Source organism: Ptychodera flava, chromosome 16 (assembly GCF_041260155.1).
Source record: "Ptychodera flava strain L36383 chromosome 16, AS_Pfla_20210202, whole genome shotgun sequence".
Lineage (NCBI taxonomy): Eukaryota > Metazoa > Hemichordata > Enteropneusta > Ptychoderidae > Ptychodera > Ptychodera flava.
The window spans coordinates 32,485,684-32,504,231 of record NC_091943.1 but is presented as its reverse complement, the minus strand read 5'-3'; the positions used below and the strand labels follow the sequence as shown (position 1 = coordinate 32,504,231).

Below are 18,548 nucleotides of genomic sequence, written 5' to 3'. Positions count from 1 at the left end.
AAACAGGACAGGTTTGCCGGTGCTGCTGCACCCCTAGCACGACCCTCAGGGTCTCTGACTAACAGACGAGTGAGGTGATGTTTGTGCCTAGCGGACGTGCGTAATACTGAAGGAGTTTATTTCCGAAAAAATAAACATGAAACGGCAATAAAATGACGCACTCCAGGGGCAAACAAAGCCGGTGACCTCAATTTTTTTCTGCAGTAACCCTTGAGCTCCTTCCCCTGTCTACGGGCATGTAGAAATTATCGAAGTCTAACACGTATAAGTACGGCTAAAACAACCCTGAAAATGGGCGATTTCTGCCAAAATGCCTGGCAGGATAACATGCAGGAGAGCCAATCTTTTGCAGGCACATATTATGGGGCGGTTTTCTACTGACTTGGCAGGATAACGGACAAGGGCGCTCGGCAGGAAAAGGGTTAAAGTACCCATGACATTGACAAGAAGTATGTATTGAGGTTCTACATGTGTTGGTTGTGTTATACAGCAAAACCATATAATATTATACGTTAGTTTTCTTCTGCCAATATTCGTGACTGCTATTTCATTGAGGACAAGTAAAATAACACGTGGAGATTACAATATCTCTTTGCATCTTGTTCATATCACTTGTAAAAAAGTCAGACTTGTTCCATGTTCATGTTTATCAATAGAAAATAGTGTATGGTTAGCATTGCTGCCAAACAATCAACTTCTTTTATACTCTGGAAATTAGACTGTTGAAAAAAAAGGATTCCACTGTTGATGCAAAGACATTCTTGACTGTCTGGAGCTTATCTCTGTTCATGTTGTTCACTGTATCGATTTAGATAAGTCTTCTCTGTTCTGGTCATCTTGTGTAAACATGCTGATATGACAACTATTTAGTGTGTACAAACATATTACAGTGTCTGTACAATGGTACAGCACAAACATTTAGAATCAGCCGAGCTCAATTTCCTAAATACATGTAGTTATTTTAATTTATGCCAAGTAACTATTGAGGAAGTATGCACCTCGATAGTGAAAGACTTAAACTTTTGCTCAAACTTGCCTCAATGAATCTTTCAACTATACTCTTTCAAAATGAAGAATAAAAATTTGAGCTTACCGTGCAAATTTTGGTACTAGAGAAACAAATGACCCAACATTCAACAATATTTGAAATTCAAAATGGCCGCTATCCCTTTGTTAACTCTATGGAGAAAAATAAAGTTTTCGATTTTCAAATAAGTAAGATGGTGAAATTTTTTATACCAAGAGCTTTACAAAGAGCCATCATAAGTGATGGATCATAAAGAATTTTAATATTGTGAGAGTCTGAATATCTGTCCCGAGGTGCATTTTACCTGAAAGTAAATGAACCTTGTTCCAGTGTGCAAATTAACTAGTAATGAGGTCATTATCAATGGAGAATACTCATTGGCTTAAAATTCTGCCTTACATTATGTATTCAGAATAGTGTATTTTATCTATAGTTTCAGAATGGAAAAGAAATTGTTTTGAGTGACAGTATGATTTTGGGATTACCCCTGTCATATACAAGTACCCAGTGCACTATGGAATAATTAATGACCAGTTTATTAAATCTCTACAGTGAACTTCAAATTTACAAGATGAACCATGTTTACAAATGTTTACCATTGAATAGATTTTTTTGGTATAAATACATGCATTGAAATTTGAATATATGTATTTCAGTACTTCCCTGTGATGATAATCAGACTGTAAATAAAGTATTTTTCTGTCCAACTATTGATTGTAAAGAGAAAAACCGCCTGCTTCCTCCTCTGTTTGGCTATAAAATCATCTTGTACTGTACTGATGTATATGTATGACTATCGGTGTACTATAGTTTGCTGTGCATACATGTAGTCCACTGACACGTCACAGGATACAAGTGTTTCAGCAATTTTTCAAGCACAGGTTTATTTCCTTTAATTTAAGTTCAACAATTCTACTTTGCGTACTACAAAAGTCACAGTAGTCTAGCTGATGTTGAATTTCTGGCCCTTTTACATGTAATACGTATCACATTTGCCACATGTGTATTGCTTTGTATCTCCGTACTTTGCAGTGTTACTATATATAAAGTGCAAGCATTCAACCCCTGCCACCCCTATTTTCACAGTGTAGTGGTCCTGTTTTACTATAGAAATCATCAGGGTTGCACCAAGATTTGCTGTATTCTGGCTCCTGAATTTAATTACTTGATATGTATGGATTTACTCTAGGTTTATTAATCCAAACATTCCTATCAAATCTCAGATATTACCAAGACTTGAATTGATATGACCAGATTTTAAAATGACACAAATCACAAATAACCAGTGTCATACATGTTTTGATAATCTCCAATTCAGTGATCGTTTAAAACTTGCTATCTCAGTTTCTATTTGTTCATGTGTTGGAGAGTTTCAGTTTTGATATGCGTAATGATGTAATGACTTCAATAAAATGCCTACACTTTTTTTGGAACATTAGGAGATTCTGAGTATAATGATTCACATCTGATAACATGTTCCACCATGTCAAGTGATGAAACAAGTAATGTACCAATGTACAGGTATATACAGAGATATATGATCTACGGTATTCAGAATCATCTTTGACCTTTAACCTCTGAACTTTGTACTCCACGTTGTTTCTCATGTGGATAGATCAAAATGAAAGCAAAGGAACCTGTATGAATGGTCATACAGAGTGCAAGACTATTAAATCATTTGAATAGTCTTGTGTATTACTCGTTATATCTTTTACATAAAGTGATAGTGTTTTTAACCTTTATTTCGTACATTGATAAAATTCTCTGATGATAAACAGTATGACTTCAGTCACCTAGATTGCTTATAGCCGAAAAATGGGCTTATGCCAAAGTTTTTGCAAAACATTCTGTAGTCTTTGTTATTTTTGCCCAATGACCAATCACTTATAGTAACTTTGCATCAGATGCTTACTTGAAACATTTGATGTCATAGAACATAATGAGCTCAATGTTTCCTGATCACCAGAAACAGCCAAAGTTGTTTAACTATATCATGTATCCATACATGTTCTTTTTTGTTCACTACTTTACCAAAATATATCTAGTATTTATTTCATTGAGAGAGCCTCATCATATCTCTCAATCTCAACTTGGTTTAGTAACATGTTTTGTATTTTCTCCTTGCTCTTCACTCTGTAGTTCTTATGCCTGAAAAATATCAGGACGTTCATTCAAACTTGCATTGAAAAATTTGGCTTGCGAAGACAGGAGCTGTTTGATCCCTACCAACTTTTTGATGTCTCCGATTTTGGCAAGGTGAGTATACACGTGTCCCAAACATGACAGTATTTGCAACTATTCTATGGTATTTTTATTTTGTTCAACAACAGTTTCAAGTCGTATTCGGCTTGTGATCCATCTTGCTATATACCGGTAATGTTGAAGAATACGTTGTGTACGTGTGATAAATGATTTCACATGGTACAGAGTTATGTATTGACAACATACAACGTGCTTGCACAGCATGGATTTATATTTATGATATTTCAGCAATTTCATAAGTGTTCAGTCTTCAGTGATCTGCAAATCTTTTACAGTAGTTAATAATGTAGCACCATAGTATTTGATATGTAGAAGCCTGATGAAATATCTTGATATATGTAATCTTCTAAAAGACAATCAAAACTTGATTTTCAGACACCAAGGTAGGATATCAAAAAGCTGTGATTAAATACTACAGCCTTGACTAAATTCACAGATATATACGTCTGATTGATGGATAATTTTGTGATAACTTCTCAACATTCTTATCAAAGATTATCAGAGTGTGAATCCTCGGCTCAAACATTCTAGCAACACTATGTGTTATGTGTGACTCTGCTGAAATGCCATTCACCTTTGCAGTGCAAATGTTAATGTTAAAAAGCTGGCAAGTTCAAACCCCCAGAGAATAGAATATGGATATGCACTAAAAGTGTGATAGATTGTACAACATTCTCAAAAGAATGTTTCCATGGTCAGTGGAGATTTTCCCTGGAAAATTGCTTCCAGTGTAACTCCTTTATTCAGCTAGTATTTTATTGTTCGTCATTAGCTGAGTGAGGTTTCATAATTATATTTCAAGTCTTCCGTGATTTACTGGTGGAATGCTTAAAATCTATAAAATTATAATGTTTTAATAAAGTTCAACATTAAAACAACTTTGATGGTGAAAGAAGATTTTATTTTTTTTTTACAATCTTCAATTTTCTCAGAATGTGAAAGTTACACTGTACATCTAAATCATCAAAGAAATTCACATGGCTTTTAGCAAAATGTAAATCTTCTGAGCTTGAGCTCTTTCTTCCAATTCATTTCTCCTGAAAGTAGATTGATGTCTGAAGTATACAGTGATGACTATGTACTATGGCTCCAGACAGATGTACTTATTATTCTGTGTAAACATGTTGTTTCTACACCATTTCCATACAAAGGCAGGGCAATTGTAACATAGTGGTAAACATGATTCAAACTATAAACTTGTAACTGTGTTTATTAAAAGCATCGCTCCCTCCAGATGTAGGTCTTAAAAATTCACCTAGGTTATCACAAGAAACTTAAGCTTGAGTTCAATTTGTTGCCTGGTAACGATGATGGTTTACAGAACCACTGTCTCTGCTCTTCCCTGCTGACCTTATGACCTTTCTTCATTTGCATATTCTCCATTACAGTGGAAATGTAATCAATATCTCCAATTTACTTCATGCCATTCAGAATTGATTGTGATTTGATTCATGACAATAAACAGTTACAGAGTGGCTTCCCACTTTTGGGGGCTGCAGGGAAGGTTTTATCTAGGAGCTCAGTGAGGCTCTCATCAGTTGTTATGTCCTCAAGTACGAATCTCTTAAACTGACTGCATGTCTGATAAAATTGTTATTCATTTGGATCAGAACTTAAACCTTGAAATTAAAGGAGTTCTTTTTTCTTTTACAGTAGGTTTAAGTTTTAAGTATTGAGTCTTTTAATGGTATCTATCCAGGATATTTATTGTCTCATTTTCATAAACAGAATTTTTATATAGAAGGGCTGACTTTGCTCTTTTGAATGTACTTAGAGACAACTTAGATGTAGGATTTGTCTGAATTTATTTTACTTGTTTGATTTATCAACAAAAACATTAGACATTGTGTGCAGTGTGCTGTGTTTGTAAAGCTACAAATATACTCTGCTTCAGAAGAAAACCAAATTGGTTTTGTCTTCTAGAACAAAAATAATGAAAATGTTAAAAAGTTACAGCTATCCTTCAAAACATTAAAAGTTTACAGGTTATTAATGAATTTCTGTGCCTGCATTTACAGACATGTGCAGTATATCTTATCAGCCAAAAGATACAGTTTCTAAACTTACAACAGTGATGTCTGTTTCAAAATTTGCAGAAAAATATTACAATGTCTGTATGCATAATGTGACACTGCTTATATTGATACATTTTAAGTCATCAACTTGGGTATAGTCGTTTTTGCCGCAGATGCATTTTTTTTCACTTAAAACATCCTTTTTTAAAGTCTTCAAACAAAAAACTTCCCCTGGCAATAAACCTCTGTAAAAAAGGTTAACAAACTTTGATAAATTTCTGTAACATTTTGAAGTGATCTCTCTGTAAATGCAATGGAATTCTGTTAACAAAGGTTTTGAACTCAAGTGCTAAGCTTAGGTACCTTGAATCTTGGACTTTGATATCTATAATCCAGGCTCCATTTTATTCCTCGTCTCCAGTGCAATATTTTATGTTTGATATATATTGTGTGCAGTGATCAAATGTTTATAGCATACAGAGGGTATGTAAGTAGCTATTTTTTCAAGTGGCGGATATAGCTATTTTTAGTGAAATTGAAGCACAAAAAAACAAATCTAATTTTCATAAAGTAGTTTTTGAAAACAAATGAAGTCATGGCTTTTTTTCTGTACAGTCCTATACAGCAAATATGGCTGTTTTTGTTAGGATAATGCATATTGCCGGAAGCGATTTCAAGTAACCATAATTAAAAGTGATTTTTCCTTTATTACATTCAGTGGAATGATATCTTGTGATATATGGACTCTTCAGTTTAGCATTTGGTTGTGTAAGACTGTTGAATAGAAATTATGACAGGGAGTTACAATTAGTGTAGAAAAAGTGTTTATTATCTCACACAGATCACTTTCTCTGCCACTGTGTGGCCTGATTGTCATCTAAACTGTAACATACTCATAACGTTTAAGCCATAATATAATCATAATACAGTATTCTGTCCGGACCATCGTGTAAACTGAAAATTTGTCAAAATTACATGTATGCCATTCTAAACATAGGTTCATTACTGTAATCTTGACAAATTGAAGTCTTCACACATGTATTCAAAGTCGCAATGTGGTGTAGGGATATTGTTTTCTCAGCCTTGCCACCCTATCATCACTGTGGTTTGACCCAATTCTATTGTTTTGTACAGCTGAGGGGGACCTCTATAGAGAGCAGTGGAGGTGAACTGGTTAAACTTCCAAATCTTTTGGCGATGGAATCAGTCCAATATGCCCATCTAAATCATGTTTTCTGTTTAATGAATTTCAGGTGATTGCAGCATTATCAAAGCTATCACACACACCTCATGCCAGGTCAAAAGCACCGTAAGTACTTGTTGCATAGACTCTACATTCTGTCAAACAATAAATTATTTTGATAAATTATTTTTTTTAAATATTTTACATGTTTTAATAAATGATATATATATATATATACCGGTAATATATATATAGAGAGAGAGAGAGAGAGAGAGAGAGAGAGAGAGAGAGAGAGAGAGAGAGAGAGAGAGAGAGAGATACATACATACATACATACATACATACATACATACATACATACATACATACATACATACATACATACATACATACATACATACATACATACATACATACATACATACATACATACATACATATGAACAAAAGAGCATCACTTTTATCATTTATCTTCACATGGAGATACTTGATAAATTCTTTGGGTGTTCTTGAAATGGATGAGAGACATTGATACAGAGAAGATTGCCTTCCTGTGTCCAACCAGTGTGCTTCTACCATTGCTGTGCTGTTCTGTCAATATCATTCTAGGAACCTTGACTCAGAATACTTGTTTGTCTTCTCTGAAGTAATTTCAGGATGTGATAATGTAATCGGCAGTCACAGCATGCTATGTGAAGGATAATGTATTGCACATAATTTGCTGTTACATAGCCAAAATTTGTGATATCTTTGCTCTTTAAGGCACTATCATGGCAAGGCAGAGGTTGATACACAGTCTTGTTCTGACCTTGTTTCACTAAGTTCAGCATTTAATGGGAGACTATTCAGAATGCTGATCATAGTATTTGCAAATTTTTTTTGGTCCACCAAAACTCACTGTAAAACGTACAGTATTGTACATTTAAGGTAGAACGCACCTCGGGGACAAAAATTCAGGCCTTCAAATTTTATCAATTTTCTTCTGACCTACCACTTGTGGGGGCTCGTTTGAAGTTCTTGGCGAAAAAAGTTTTCACCGTCTTAGTTTTTCGAAAATCGAAAATTTTATTTTTTCTCATAGAGTTAACACAGGGATGGCGGCCATTTTGAATTTCAAATATCGAGAAATCACAAGTTATTTGTCTCTCTAGTACCAAAGTTTGCACGGTGACCCCTGATTTTTATTCTTGCTTTGGTAAGAGAATGGTTGAAAGTTTCACTAAGGAAAGTTTGAGCAAAAGGTTAAGTCTTTCACTTTGGAGGTGCATGCGGTATTACCTTAAAGGGATTTGCATCGTAATTTTGTTATTTTTGTTGACGAAGTCACAAAATTCAGTTTTAGTGAAAAAGTATAAAAACAATAAATTACAACATTTTACTTGGAAATTGATAAATACTAGATGCCTGTGAAACTCTTTCTATATCACAATGGCAAAGTTGCCATGCAGTTCTTGTGTGTAGTAGAGATGAGTGCTTGGTTGAGGGTCACCTTTGCCTAGTGACGGTGAATAAATATAAACATGCCCTCAAAGGTAATGTTGAATTTTACAACAGCATAGCACAAGCCAAGTATTTTTCAGTCTTTCTTCGAAATCAAATTTTATGCTTTTGCAGTAGGTTATTTATCAAAATGCAAAGTAGGGTAAAATAGTGGTTGAATCGTGAAAGTGTGATCCACAATGTCTTGTTCTGTAAGCCTTGCCTAAGAATTGCGGGACTGGGCAACAACTATGGAGAATTTCCTCGACTATTACTTGTAAATGTGGGCATAAATCTGTGTAATTACTGGGCATGTAATTCTGTAATTCAAAAACAGGGAGTTGGTATTCAGAATATCGGACCTTTTGACTGATCACTGTTTTCTGCCTTGTCACCAGATCATTCCCTCCAGCCAATCATTATCACCAGAGAGCTACAGATGACGATATTTACAAGACACTTGAAGAATTGGCAGAGTAAGTTATGATGTTGTTGTTATAATAGCTGTGGGTAGGATACATGTGTAATAGCAATACTTCAGACAGCAAACAGTTGGTTATTTTACTCCCTATTGAAAACTTGTCAATCCACACCTGCCATAGGATAATGTGATCTGCTTGCTTGTGATTTAACTTTTAGTAAACACAAAACTTCATCTGGTCAGAGTATCTGAAACATTAGAGAGAAAAGGGATGACTGTGCGTGATGAGTGTCATATTGTGTTGTGTATAATACAAGTGTAACTCTATACATGATAGAAATTTTCCATGATGCAGAGCATGTTTGTTTGATTCTTCTCTTCTCCAATTATCAGAATTATCACCATGTTCTGTTTTTGCCGTTATGGTCACAAAGCAAGTAACTCCTACAAAGTCTCCTTCTCTTTATCAACAACTGCTTTTCTGAAACACTGGTGGGTTGACTCTTGAGGAACAAGGAAACAACTGTTTGATGATATAAAAAAAGCTGTAATCAAACCAGGACGTAAACTCCCTGCACAGGCATTGTTAAATACATCACAAGTGTTTCCATCTTCTAAATCAATTTCATTGCTTCATTATAATTTTAAGGTAGTAGTTTTTTCTTCATACATGATTACATCTGATATTTCTCCAAAATGCCAGCACAACAATTCAGCATGTTAGTGACGCTTTATTTGTAAGATATTGAAAAGAGAAGTCAATATTACAATACAGCAAGATGTCAGGACTATCAATAGAGAAATCTGAAAACAAATTCTATTCGGTGCCCTTGTGAAGATTTGTGGACACAAACTTTTTGATACAAATAAAAGTTTTCCTCAAACCTATTTTTAAGTACGGTACACGTATACTCAATTAAACCCCTAAGTTACTACTGGTTGATGTAAATCACTGCGTCCAGTAATCCTGAGTTGCAGAAATTTCATCATAAAGAGAATTTATATTGTACAGAAACATAATAATATATATATTTGTGATCCAAATTGTAATTATATTATGATATGTAGTAGCCTACACAAGTGGTAGACTATTTACCAAGTTGTGTAAAAGTATAACGTCAAAGTCACAGAACACACCAAGTATCCTAGAGAGAGAATCACAAATGTTGTACTACGAGAAAATGTGGTCAAAATTGATAAGAAGAGATTCAGGAATTTATTGCCAGGTACACAGTTTGACTTGAACATAAGAGAATCTGTGTCATTCTGCGTTTGACCTTGAGGAGCTGAACAAGTATTTGCAAAGAAATTCTGCTGTCACTAGGAAGTAAAATCAAGGAGGTTCCAGGTGTAATTCATAATTTAGGGGTTCTGAACTATGCATACTATGAGTTGCAAAAGCCATTTGAAAAATATGCTAGCTTCTTGTTATGTACGTGTGTATGTTTAGGAGTGTAACCAACACAAAGCTTTGCCTTACAACTTTTGTGGTGTGTCAATTCGTCAATGTTACTCTGTCCCTACTTTGTCATCATTGTCAAGGACAGATTATTAAATAAAAGGCATATGTCAGTCTGTCAGTGTTTGATGGAGAAACACTCGTACTTTGTACTAGTTGAAATACATTGGCTGTATTTGTAATAATTGTGAATATGATGCTGTTCCCAACCACAGCAAAATATCAGACTATCTGTGACAGCTTCTACAAACACTCTGCAAATCTAGGAGACCTGCAAAACTATAAATGATACCGTTTAAAGCTTTCATTGTTTGCATGGCACACATCTCAAAATCTGATTGCATTCTAAGAATTTTTCTTGCTATTCAAACAACATGTAACATGCCGTGAAGTCGAAATACAACATTCAAGAGGAATTTGTGGTCGTCATCATTTCTATATTGTTCTCTGGAGTTGTATTTTCACTCATTTCTCAGTGAAATAGACATTGAAGACGACCCTTACCATGAACTTTATGAATACGATGAAAAAGAACAAGAGGATGAAGATCACGTCTATATGAACCTTTGTGATTTAAAACGGAAACCCTCATCGTCTCATGAGGTGAGGTTTTTGAAATGAAAACATGCACTTTTCATAGTTTAATCTCCATGCACATTTCCTCCTTTGTTATCTTCCATTTCATCCCAGTGAGCGGGACTTAGCCGATGAGGACCCCGATGATTTGTATGACACTGTGTATCATGACGTTGAAGATGACGAGATTTACGGAGAGTTGTGTGATATCAAACAACAATTGTCTCAGCCACCAACACCGGTAAGATCAATCATCTCCTCCAAAGCTGTGAAGTTTGTGATGTTCTGCAACTAAGACACACTCAGTTGAAAATCTAATTCTTTCCTTGCTTAAAAGTAACAACTTGGTCTTCTTAACCTTTCATCCCTGCTCAGTAGTCCAATCCTGTCATTGGTAATGGTCAGGTTGGACACATATACCAGTAGATGGGGGTGACAGGTTAACTTGAATTAGTTAGAAGGAAAAGATTCTCTTTGCATTTGTGCTTTGCTTCAAACTATTTACATTCTCTATGCCTCTGTTCAACAAAGGCTGCACTATAGTGCTGAAAGCGTCAACCTGCTAATAGCTTACAGGCCCAGTATCTATCCAGCCTATGACTTTGTTTTGGTCAAAACTATCCTTCGAAAAAATAATCATCACAAACTCTGCAGTAGTAATCCTCATGATAGCACAACAACTTCATCTGTAGCTATGCAATAAATTCACCAAAGCCACCTCTCACATTCTTCTTGTACATTCCATGATATAACACTTCACACTTGCTGTTATTTCTCATCTTGTCATATACATGCGTGCATTTTGTTGGCGATTGTTGGTGTCTCTAAAGGAAGAATCATTGCATGATGATGATGATGAGGTAGTATTCTCATGCTTGTTGTTCTCTTTGTCTCATAGACGTGTTTCTCCTCACTCCTAAAAACCTAAATCTTGCTGCTTTTTGTACTCTAACTACCAATGTACTGTCCTGTACTGGAAATGCATTGGACTCTAAGTGAGTTCCTGCCTTGAAAATGACAGACTTGAACTTTTGCTCAAACTTTCCTCAAGCAAACTTTAAATCATTTTCTTTCAAAACCAAGAATAAAAATCTGGGGGTCACCAAACAAATTTTTGTACCAGGGAAACAAATTACCGATATTTGAAATTCAAAATGGCCACCACCCCTGTGTTATCTCTGTGGAGAAAAATAAAATTCCTGATTTTCACAAAACTAAGCCTGTGAAAACTTTATTTAGTCCATAAGTTTCAAAATGAGCTCCCTAAAGTAGTAGCCCAAATGATTATTATGAAAGTTTGAGAGTCCAAGTATCTGTACCCGCAACGCATTCTACCTTATAAACTTTACTGAGCATGTGCAGTGCATTCTTGTCTGCTGCTGTCCCTTGACAACCAATGACCTTTCAACTCAGTTTCAGTGTTTTGCTTCTGCTTTCAGTGACCTGTCAGTACAAGGGCAATTTTCTGTCTTTTGATATACAAACAAGTTCTCCATTGAGAAAATGCAGAATGTGAACAAAAATGTAAAGAAAGAAAATTTGAAGATGCTTTTTCACAGATGCAAATGATGGTTCCCTTTTTTCCAATTTTGCAAATTTAGTTACAGAAAGCATCACCTGCTGACCAGAGGAGAGGCTATTGCATCAGAGAAATTGTTGAAACGGAGGGTAACTTTGTTGAAGCCCTTGGAATGATCATCAAGGTAAAATACAGTATTTGCTGTCTTTGCTTCAAATCTATGATGCAAATTAAAATCTCTGATGGTTATCACAAACATGGAAGGAAACAGGGTCACATGCAGTATTTTCACAAATGATTTGATTTCCTAATGTACTTACAAGAATAAGGTCAGAAATTTGAAATTCTGTTTGTTATGGATGGTGTTGGTAAAATGCTATGTATGTGTGGAAAAGAAAGTCTACTGATTTCTAATGAAGCAAAAACTATGTCTGCTTTTTGTAAATTTGGGAGAAATCCCAATGCATAGCTTGGAAACAATGCATGTACAGATTCAAACAGCCAGGGTCAGTGATCATGCAAATGTATATTCATGAAAAAATCTGTTTTATTAATCATCACTGATCTATAAATATGCAACTTCACCAGAAATCCACTCTAAGAAATTCAATCTTTAAACGGTTCCATAGATGTAGATGTAAAAGGAACATGTAGGATGTCAGCTGACGCCACTTTCAACAAATTCACTTCTTAGTTTTGATGTTGTCAGACCACATGAAGGGTATCATTTTAGAATAGATTTCACAAACTGGGGGCATTTGGGGTCTGTATCATGTATGTATAAGCATTCTGTACAGGTATTCTGATTCAGATCGCTGGGAAATCATATATTTCCAACATACAGGTTATTATCTGGTCAGTGTGCCCCCTCTGAGAGTTGGACACATCATTGAGTTGATTAAAATGAAAGATTCCGTCGCGTGCGGGCGCTCCGGCGCACTGCGACCTACGACCCTTTACCACGACTGAAGGCACACTGTTGAAATCCTGTTCTCCAACAAAATTTTGTTGGAACCAATCGTATTACAGAAACGAGTTAATTGACAGTATGTAGGGTAACAAGACCGCCCACATCGCTCACTCAGTGCGTGATCGTGATTAGCATATTCAAAACTGTCGCCTGGCTTTTGTCCCGCCTAAGCTTATATCATGTCTCGTTTGTCAACAAACACAACGTGTTTTCTCAAACTCAAAGTACATGTATTGAAAATCAAACGGCCGAAGCTATACCCACGTTGACGTCTGTGTCTAGCGTTCCGATTTGATCATTATGGCCGATCCGAACATTGCCGAGGCAGTCAGTAAATGTTCTGATGTATATAATATTATGTTGAAAACAGAGCAAAGAGACGCACTCAAAGAGTTTTTGCGGCGGCAGAGATGTGTTCGCTATTTTACCAACAGGGCCCCACGGTATGGGAAATCTATGATTTACACGCTGGCACCCAAAGTTATGGACACACTTAAGAACCGTTCAGGATCGATCGTTCTGGGGATTTCGCCCCTGATTTCACTCATGAAAGATCAAGTGCAGAAGTGCAGCGAAATGGGTGTGAAGGCGGCTTTGATCGGTTCAGATCTCCGAAACGACGTACGTACCAAGGAACAAATTGTGCGTGGTAAATTCCAGGTTGTGTTCAGTTCACCAGAGGCTATCATGACGAGAGAGTGGCGGAGATTACTCAGTTGCGATGTCTATCAAGAAAATCTTGTTGGAATTGCCATCGACGAAGCACACTGTGTTTATTTTTTACAAAGACAGGCTCCGCTGTGATGTCCAGACGTCAGTTCCACTGTAGAGTTGCTTCAGTTTCTCGGCGATATCGGTCGTTTTCGAAAAGATCGACCTTTTCTTCCGAGAGTCTACAGTCTCCCCGCAGACTGCACATTCTGCTGCGCTCAGCGAGAAGACGCTATGGAGTTTTTTTATAGGCGTCAATTGAGCCATACAGACAACTGTATCTACATGTAAGTTTTTTCTCCGACATGCGGCTATGCTTACACACACGTGTCGTTGTTTTCTTCTGCCGAGTAGAGCGATTATGCAATGTCGGCGCTGCCGATGCAGTTGATTGACATTGTTGTCTTGACTACCGCGTGTTCATTATGCCCGTAAACAGCCCACGTGAGCAATATTCAAATTACACAACCATGATTTACATATTTGAAAAGTCTGTGAAGTCAGTTGTGGGCGGTACTTTTTTTCTTTGAGTTTGCCGCGGCCAAGTACAGTGTGCCTTCAGTCGTGGTAAAGGGTCGTAGGTCGCAGTGCGCCGGAGCGCCCGCACGCGACGGAATCTTTCAGTCTATGAGTTGATTAATATTGGAAAGAAATTTAACTCATTCCATGTATAAGTATCAGTATAAATTATGTAAATGTCAGGAACTTCTTAACTTGATCCAACAAAGTCAAAACTTAGATGGCACTCCAAAGTTCATATTGACATTGTGTAGCTGAAGTGATAAGTTACTGTTTATCAGACAGAAGAAAAATGTAATGTATCTGTGCATAAAAAGAGTAACATGGTAGCCGCTTATCCAGGGATGTATGCAACAGTTAATGTATGCCATGCAAGTTTGGTTCGTAAACAAGGTATGGTCAAATTGACTAGCCCATGCTCATAGGCTAGTAGTTGTAATGACAATGGTGTCTCCCTCCTACTACTACTACAGCAAATTAATGAATTATTCAGCTTGTAAGTAAAATTTCAAATGGCGGGCTGGGGGAAAACTAACGCTGGACTTATAATTTCATGTGGGTACTGACACATGGACCAATGGACTTCCTGCTGATGCTTGTCTTATCTCTCTCTCTCTCTCTCTCTCTCTCTCTCTCTCTCTCTCTCTCTCCAGAATTTCATAAAACCACTCAAAGTCTGCATCAGTCCTCAAGATATGGACATAATTTTTCTGAATATAGAGGTGAGTGTTCTGTCTTTTTTTAAAGCATTGACTAACAGATGTAATGTGATGGTTCACAATTATCTGATTGTTTGTTGAACGCCATTTGAATTGTAGTGCTTGTGTGAAAAATTATTGCATGCACAGCTCAAGGACAATGGCAATCCTGTGGTCACTACGCAATTCAGTATTTTCTACCTGATCTTTTATCTTGAAGTTCCAATAACCATTGACAATGATGAGTTTGCGAGTTTTGAGGTGAAGAAAAGTCAAAAGACAAATTCTGATGTCAGTTGATAAGTGTTTCTGAGTACTTTGTGACATGCATGCCGTGAAACCTTAAGATTGGTAGCAACAAAAGAAAAAAAATGAAATGCATGCTTTGAATATACAGGTAAATGATTCATCACTGAAATATTATTTCAGAAAATCTGAAGATAACATGTATTAGTTGTACCCTATTACTGAGATCTGGGTTTTCTGATATTTGCACAGAAACTGCATGATACCCATAAAAGATTTCATGCCAGATTGAAAGATGAAGTGGATCGCAATAACTCTCATAATCTTAGCAAGATTTTCAAAGACATGAAAGATGATCTGCTGATCTATGGAAATTATTGTGCCAAGCTCTGTGGAGCTCAAGATCACATCGATGAGATTTCCAAAAATCCTGAAATAGCAGCAAAAATTGACGTAAGTCATGACTGTATGACTCTGCATGTTTGTGTGTCTGTGTGTGTCTGTGGATGTGTGCCCTTGAGCTATATTATATAGGTCATTTGTCTAGTTTATTCAATGTGCACATCTAGCCAGACAGGTACCTGTTCGTCTGTGTTTGTAATAAATAGGGGTATGATTGTTGAAGGCATACCACAGATTTTATGAGAAGCTTCAGTGAATGAATGTGCATGTATGTTGACGTGTATGTATATGTACCGGTACATGTACATCTGTTGATGCCAGGTAAGATGGACTTACACAAGGAAGTTCATTGAACAACTTGAGCAATACTGTGATGCCTTCATAGTATGATGCAGTCATCACCTTAGGAGGTCAAGAAACATCATGTACAAAAGAGACATGTCAGTTTTTCAGTTGCCGGTCATTATGACAGTTTGCTTCATCTACACACTGTATTGCCTTGCTAGGGACAAACTTTGATATATACTACATGAATGACCATGACATGGCTGGCTTCAGTCCCCTTCGATCGTCGTAACATGTGTAGTATATATTTATGTAAGCAACTGTTTATAAAAAGTCAAACAGGAACAGCAAGTCAAAAATAATTTGTGGCCAATTCACCCCCTCCCCCACCAGCACAAGACAAAAGCTACTTCAGGTAGCGAGAACTTCACCCACATATTTGATGTATGTTTTGTGTTTGGATTATATGTGAAGTTACTAAGAGTAATAATTGTTCAATATTAGGGGTATATGATAATTGCAAACAGGACTAGGTTTTCTGTCAAGTTTTATCATTTTCATCACTGATGTGTTTTCATTGACAGGACTGCCAAATGAAAGCCAATGAGGGTAAATTTCGTCTTCGTGATCTACTCAGTGTACCTATGCAAAGAATTCTGAAGTATCACCTTCTTCTTAGGGTAAGTTCAGTTTATCATTCCAGTAGTGTCTTCTGTCTTCTCATTAATGACCCAGTGCCTATGACTTTTGCTAATTTTTTTTTCACTATTTTTCTTTTAATATCAATAACACTGTCTTGTTTCACTCACCAAAGCTTGTGAAAACACCTGCTATTTAGCTTCACAGCATCTTCACATATAGAATACACTATTACCACATATGAATTCTAGCCCAGACCAGAATTCACCTGTCAAATATAGCAGTGCAGTTTACGCATGTACAGGCTGAGTTGACATTAGCTGAATACTGTGTATCTCAGACTATTCTGCAGCCCTAGAGCATCTTTTCAGTGATGTGCATTAAGTCAGTGCAGAGACAATAGTTTATATTTCATGCTAAGTAGTTGTGTTTTCCTTTCTGAGTTTCTATATAGAGTTTCCTCCCCTATTTTAATGTAAATTCGTGCTTCTAAGTTGTGGCAATAAAAAACGCAGAGAAATATCTGTAATCTTGTTTCCACTTTGCGCACAGTGCATATATTTTGTTTTTAGAGTACGGAGTGTTGAAAGTGTCATATGCATGCTAATGATTGTCATTATTGTAGTAGCAGTAATGGATGTTTTGCACTTAAAGTCCTGGACGTTTCACTGCCTGGATGCACTCAGCTTTCAACTTGCTTCAAGCAATGCAATGAATCACTCAGCGCTCCTGCTGTGATTTGATCTGTAGGAATTGGAAAGACACACGGATAAGAATCATGAGGACAAGAAAGGAATTCAAGAAGCCTTGGCAATTATGCAGGTACTGCAGGGATAATGTTCCAAAGATAGCAGACATATTTTAGTTATCTGTGTATGAGTATTCTTCTTGCCAAGTAACTTTTGTTCAAATTTGAGTTAAAAATTGCATGATGGTGTGTTTTGCACAGTTTCTGTTTTAATTCTGTACAAAAAAGCTGCATGTAATGAGCTTGATGTGTGACACATTGACGGCTTGAACTGTTTCCACTTCAGCAAAAATTTGATGTGTGATACACAACATTCCCCACATTATCACCAGTCAAGGTGTATACTGTGGTTTCAAATGTATTGATGTTATTTCCAAAATTGCCTGCTAAGGTAGATCCTCAAGAGAAAGAAACACATACCCTATATTGTATGTACACTGTATCTCTCTGTATTTTACACACTTGCCCCTATGTCAGAAAAATAATGGGAACACAAATATTTAACAAAGAATCAATGTAAAGTTTGACTTAAATAAAAATAAACCTGCACAATCAGTGCTACGTGTAAAAGGAATTTAGATTACAACTCTCAGGGAACGTATTTGCTGCACAGAGAAGGAAAAAAATAAGTACAGCAATTGTCCTATTGTTATAGTACTGAGGGGTCAGATTGGGATTTCCCCTATAAGTTATCAGTTTACTGAATGCAGTTTCCTGCTTGATAAATCTGCATTTTTGTCAAATTCGTTGGTAATGTGAAACATTTTCCAACATATCTGGCAATGACAAAGAAATTGCAAATCATCCATAATTTAATTCCTTCCATGTTTTATCTCTGAATTATATTCTTGTCATTTTTTTTTCATTGTGTCCCATGTCACAATGAATATTCACTCACAGTGGGAAATCGCTTACAAATAAATAGTTTCTATTAGTACCTTTGACTTCCTTGTGTTTTTGACTGATATGACCTTTGACCCTGACAGGACATATCAATGTATGTCAATGAAGTGAAGAGAGACAGTGAAACGTTGCAAACTATCACAGAAATACAGCAAACGTAAGTATCATTTTGTCAACATTGAACTTGGCCATCTCTATCTGTCATGATTGTTGTGAACCGCCCCACATTTCAAATAATACACTTGTTGCAACATGGTCAATAAGGATCATTGAGCTGAACAAGTGTTAAACAGAACGCATAGGTGACAGTTTTCATCATTTTCATTGTGTTCACATTAGTCTGAAAACTGTGACCCAGTGTTCCTAGTATGTCATGATTTCAAATGAACCAATCAGGAGCAATTTTGTTGAGATACTATGTTTTGATTGGTGCAGTAGACTTCCTAGTTCTTCGCCAACATCAGTTGGTTATGTTGTTAGTCTCTG

At 36.4% G+C, this 18,548-nt stretch overlaps 1 protein-coding gene across 13 annotated transcripts in view; it reads left to right on the top strand.

Moving 5' to 3' along the window:
- LOC139114624 (proto-oncogene vav-like) overlaps positions 1 to 18,548 on the top strand; it is a 76,475-nt gene that overhangs the window by 19,844 nt on the left and 38,083 nt on the right. For all 13 annotated transcript variants that reach the window (XM_070676457.1, XM_070676456.1, XM_070676453.1 and 10 more), the window contains exons 2-11: positions 3,167 to 3,283; positions 6,558 to 6,613; positions 8,365 to 8,442; positions 10,537 to 10,663; positions 12,024 to 12,125; positions 14,795 to 14,863; positions 15,338 to 15,538; positions 16,357 to 16,452; positions 17,162 to 17,233; positions 18,146 to 18,219. In XM_070676457.1, coding sequence (XP_070532558.1) covers positions 3,167 to 3,283; positions 6,558 to 6,613; positions 8,365 to 8,442; positions 10,537 to 10,663; positions 12,024 to 12,125; positions 14,795 to 14,863; positions 15,338 to 15,538; positions 16,357 to 16,452; positions 17,162 to 17,233; positions 18,146 to 18,219 — 992 coding nt within the window. The remainder of the gene's footprint in view (positions 1 to 3,166; positions 3,284 to 6,557; positions 6,614 to 8,364; positions 8,443 to 10,536; positions 10,664 to 12,023; positions 12,126 to 14,794; positions 14,864 to 15,337; positions 15,539 to 16,356; positions 16,453 to 17,161; positions 17,234 to 18,145; positions 18,220 to 18,548) is intronic.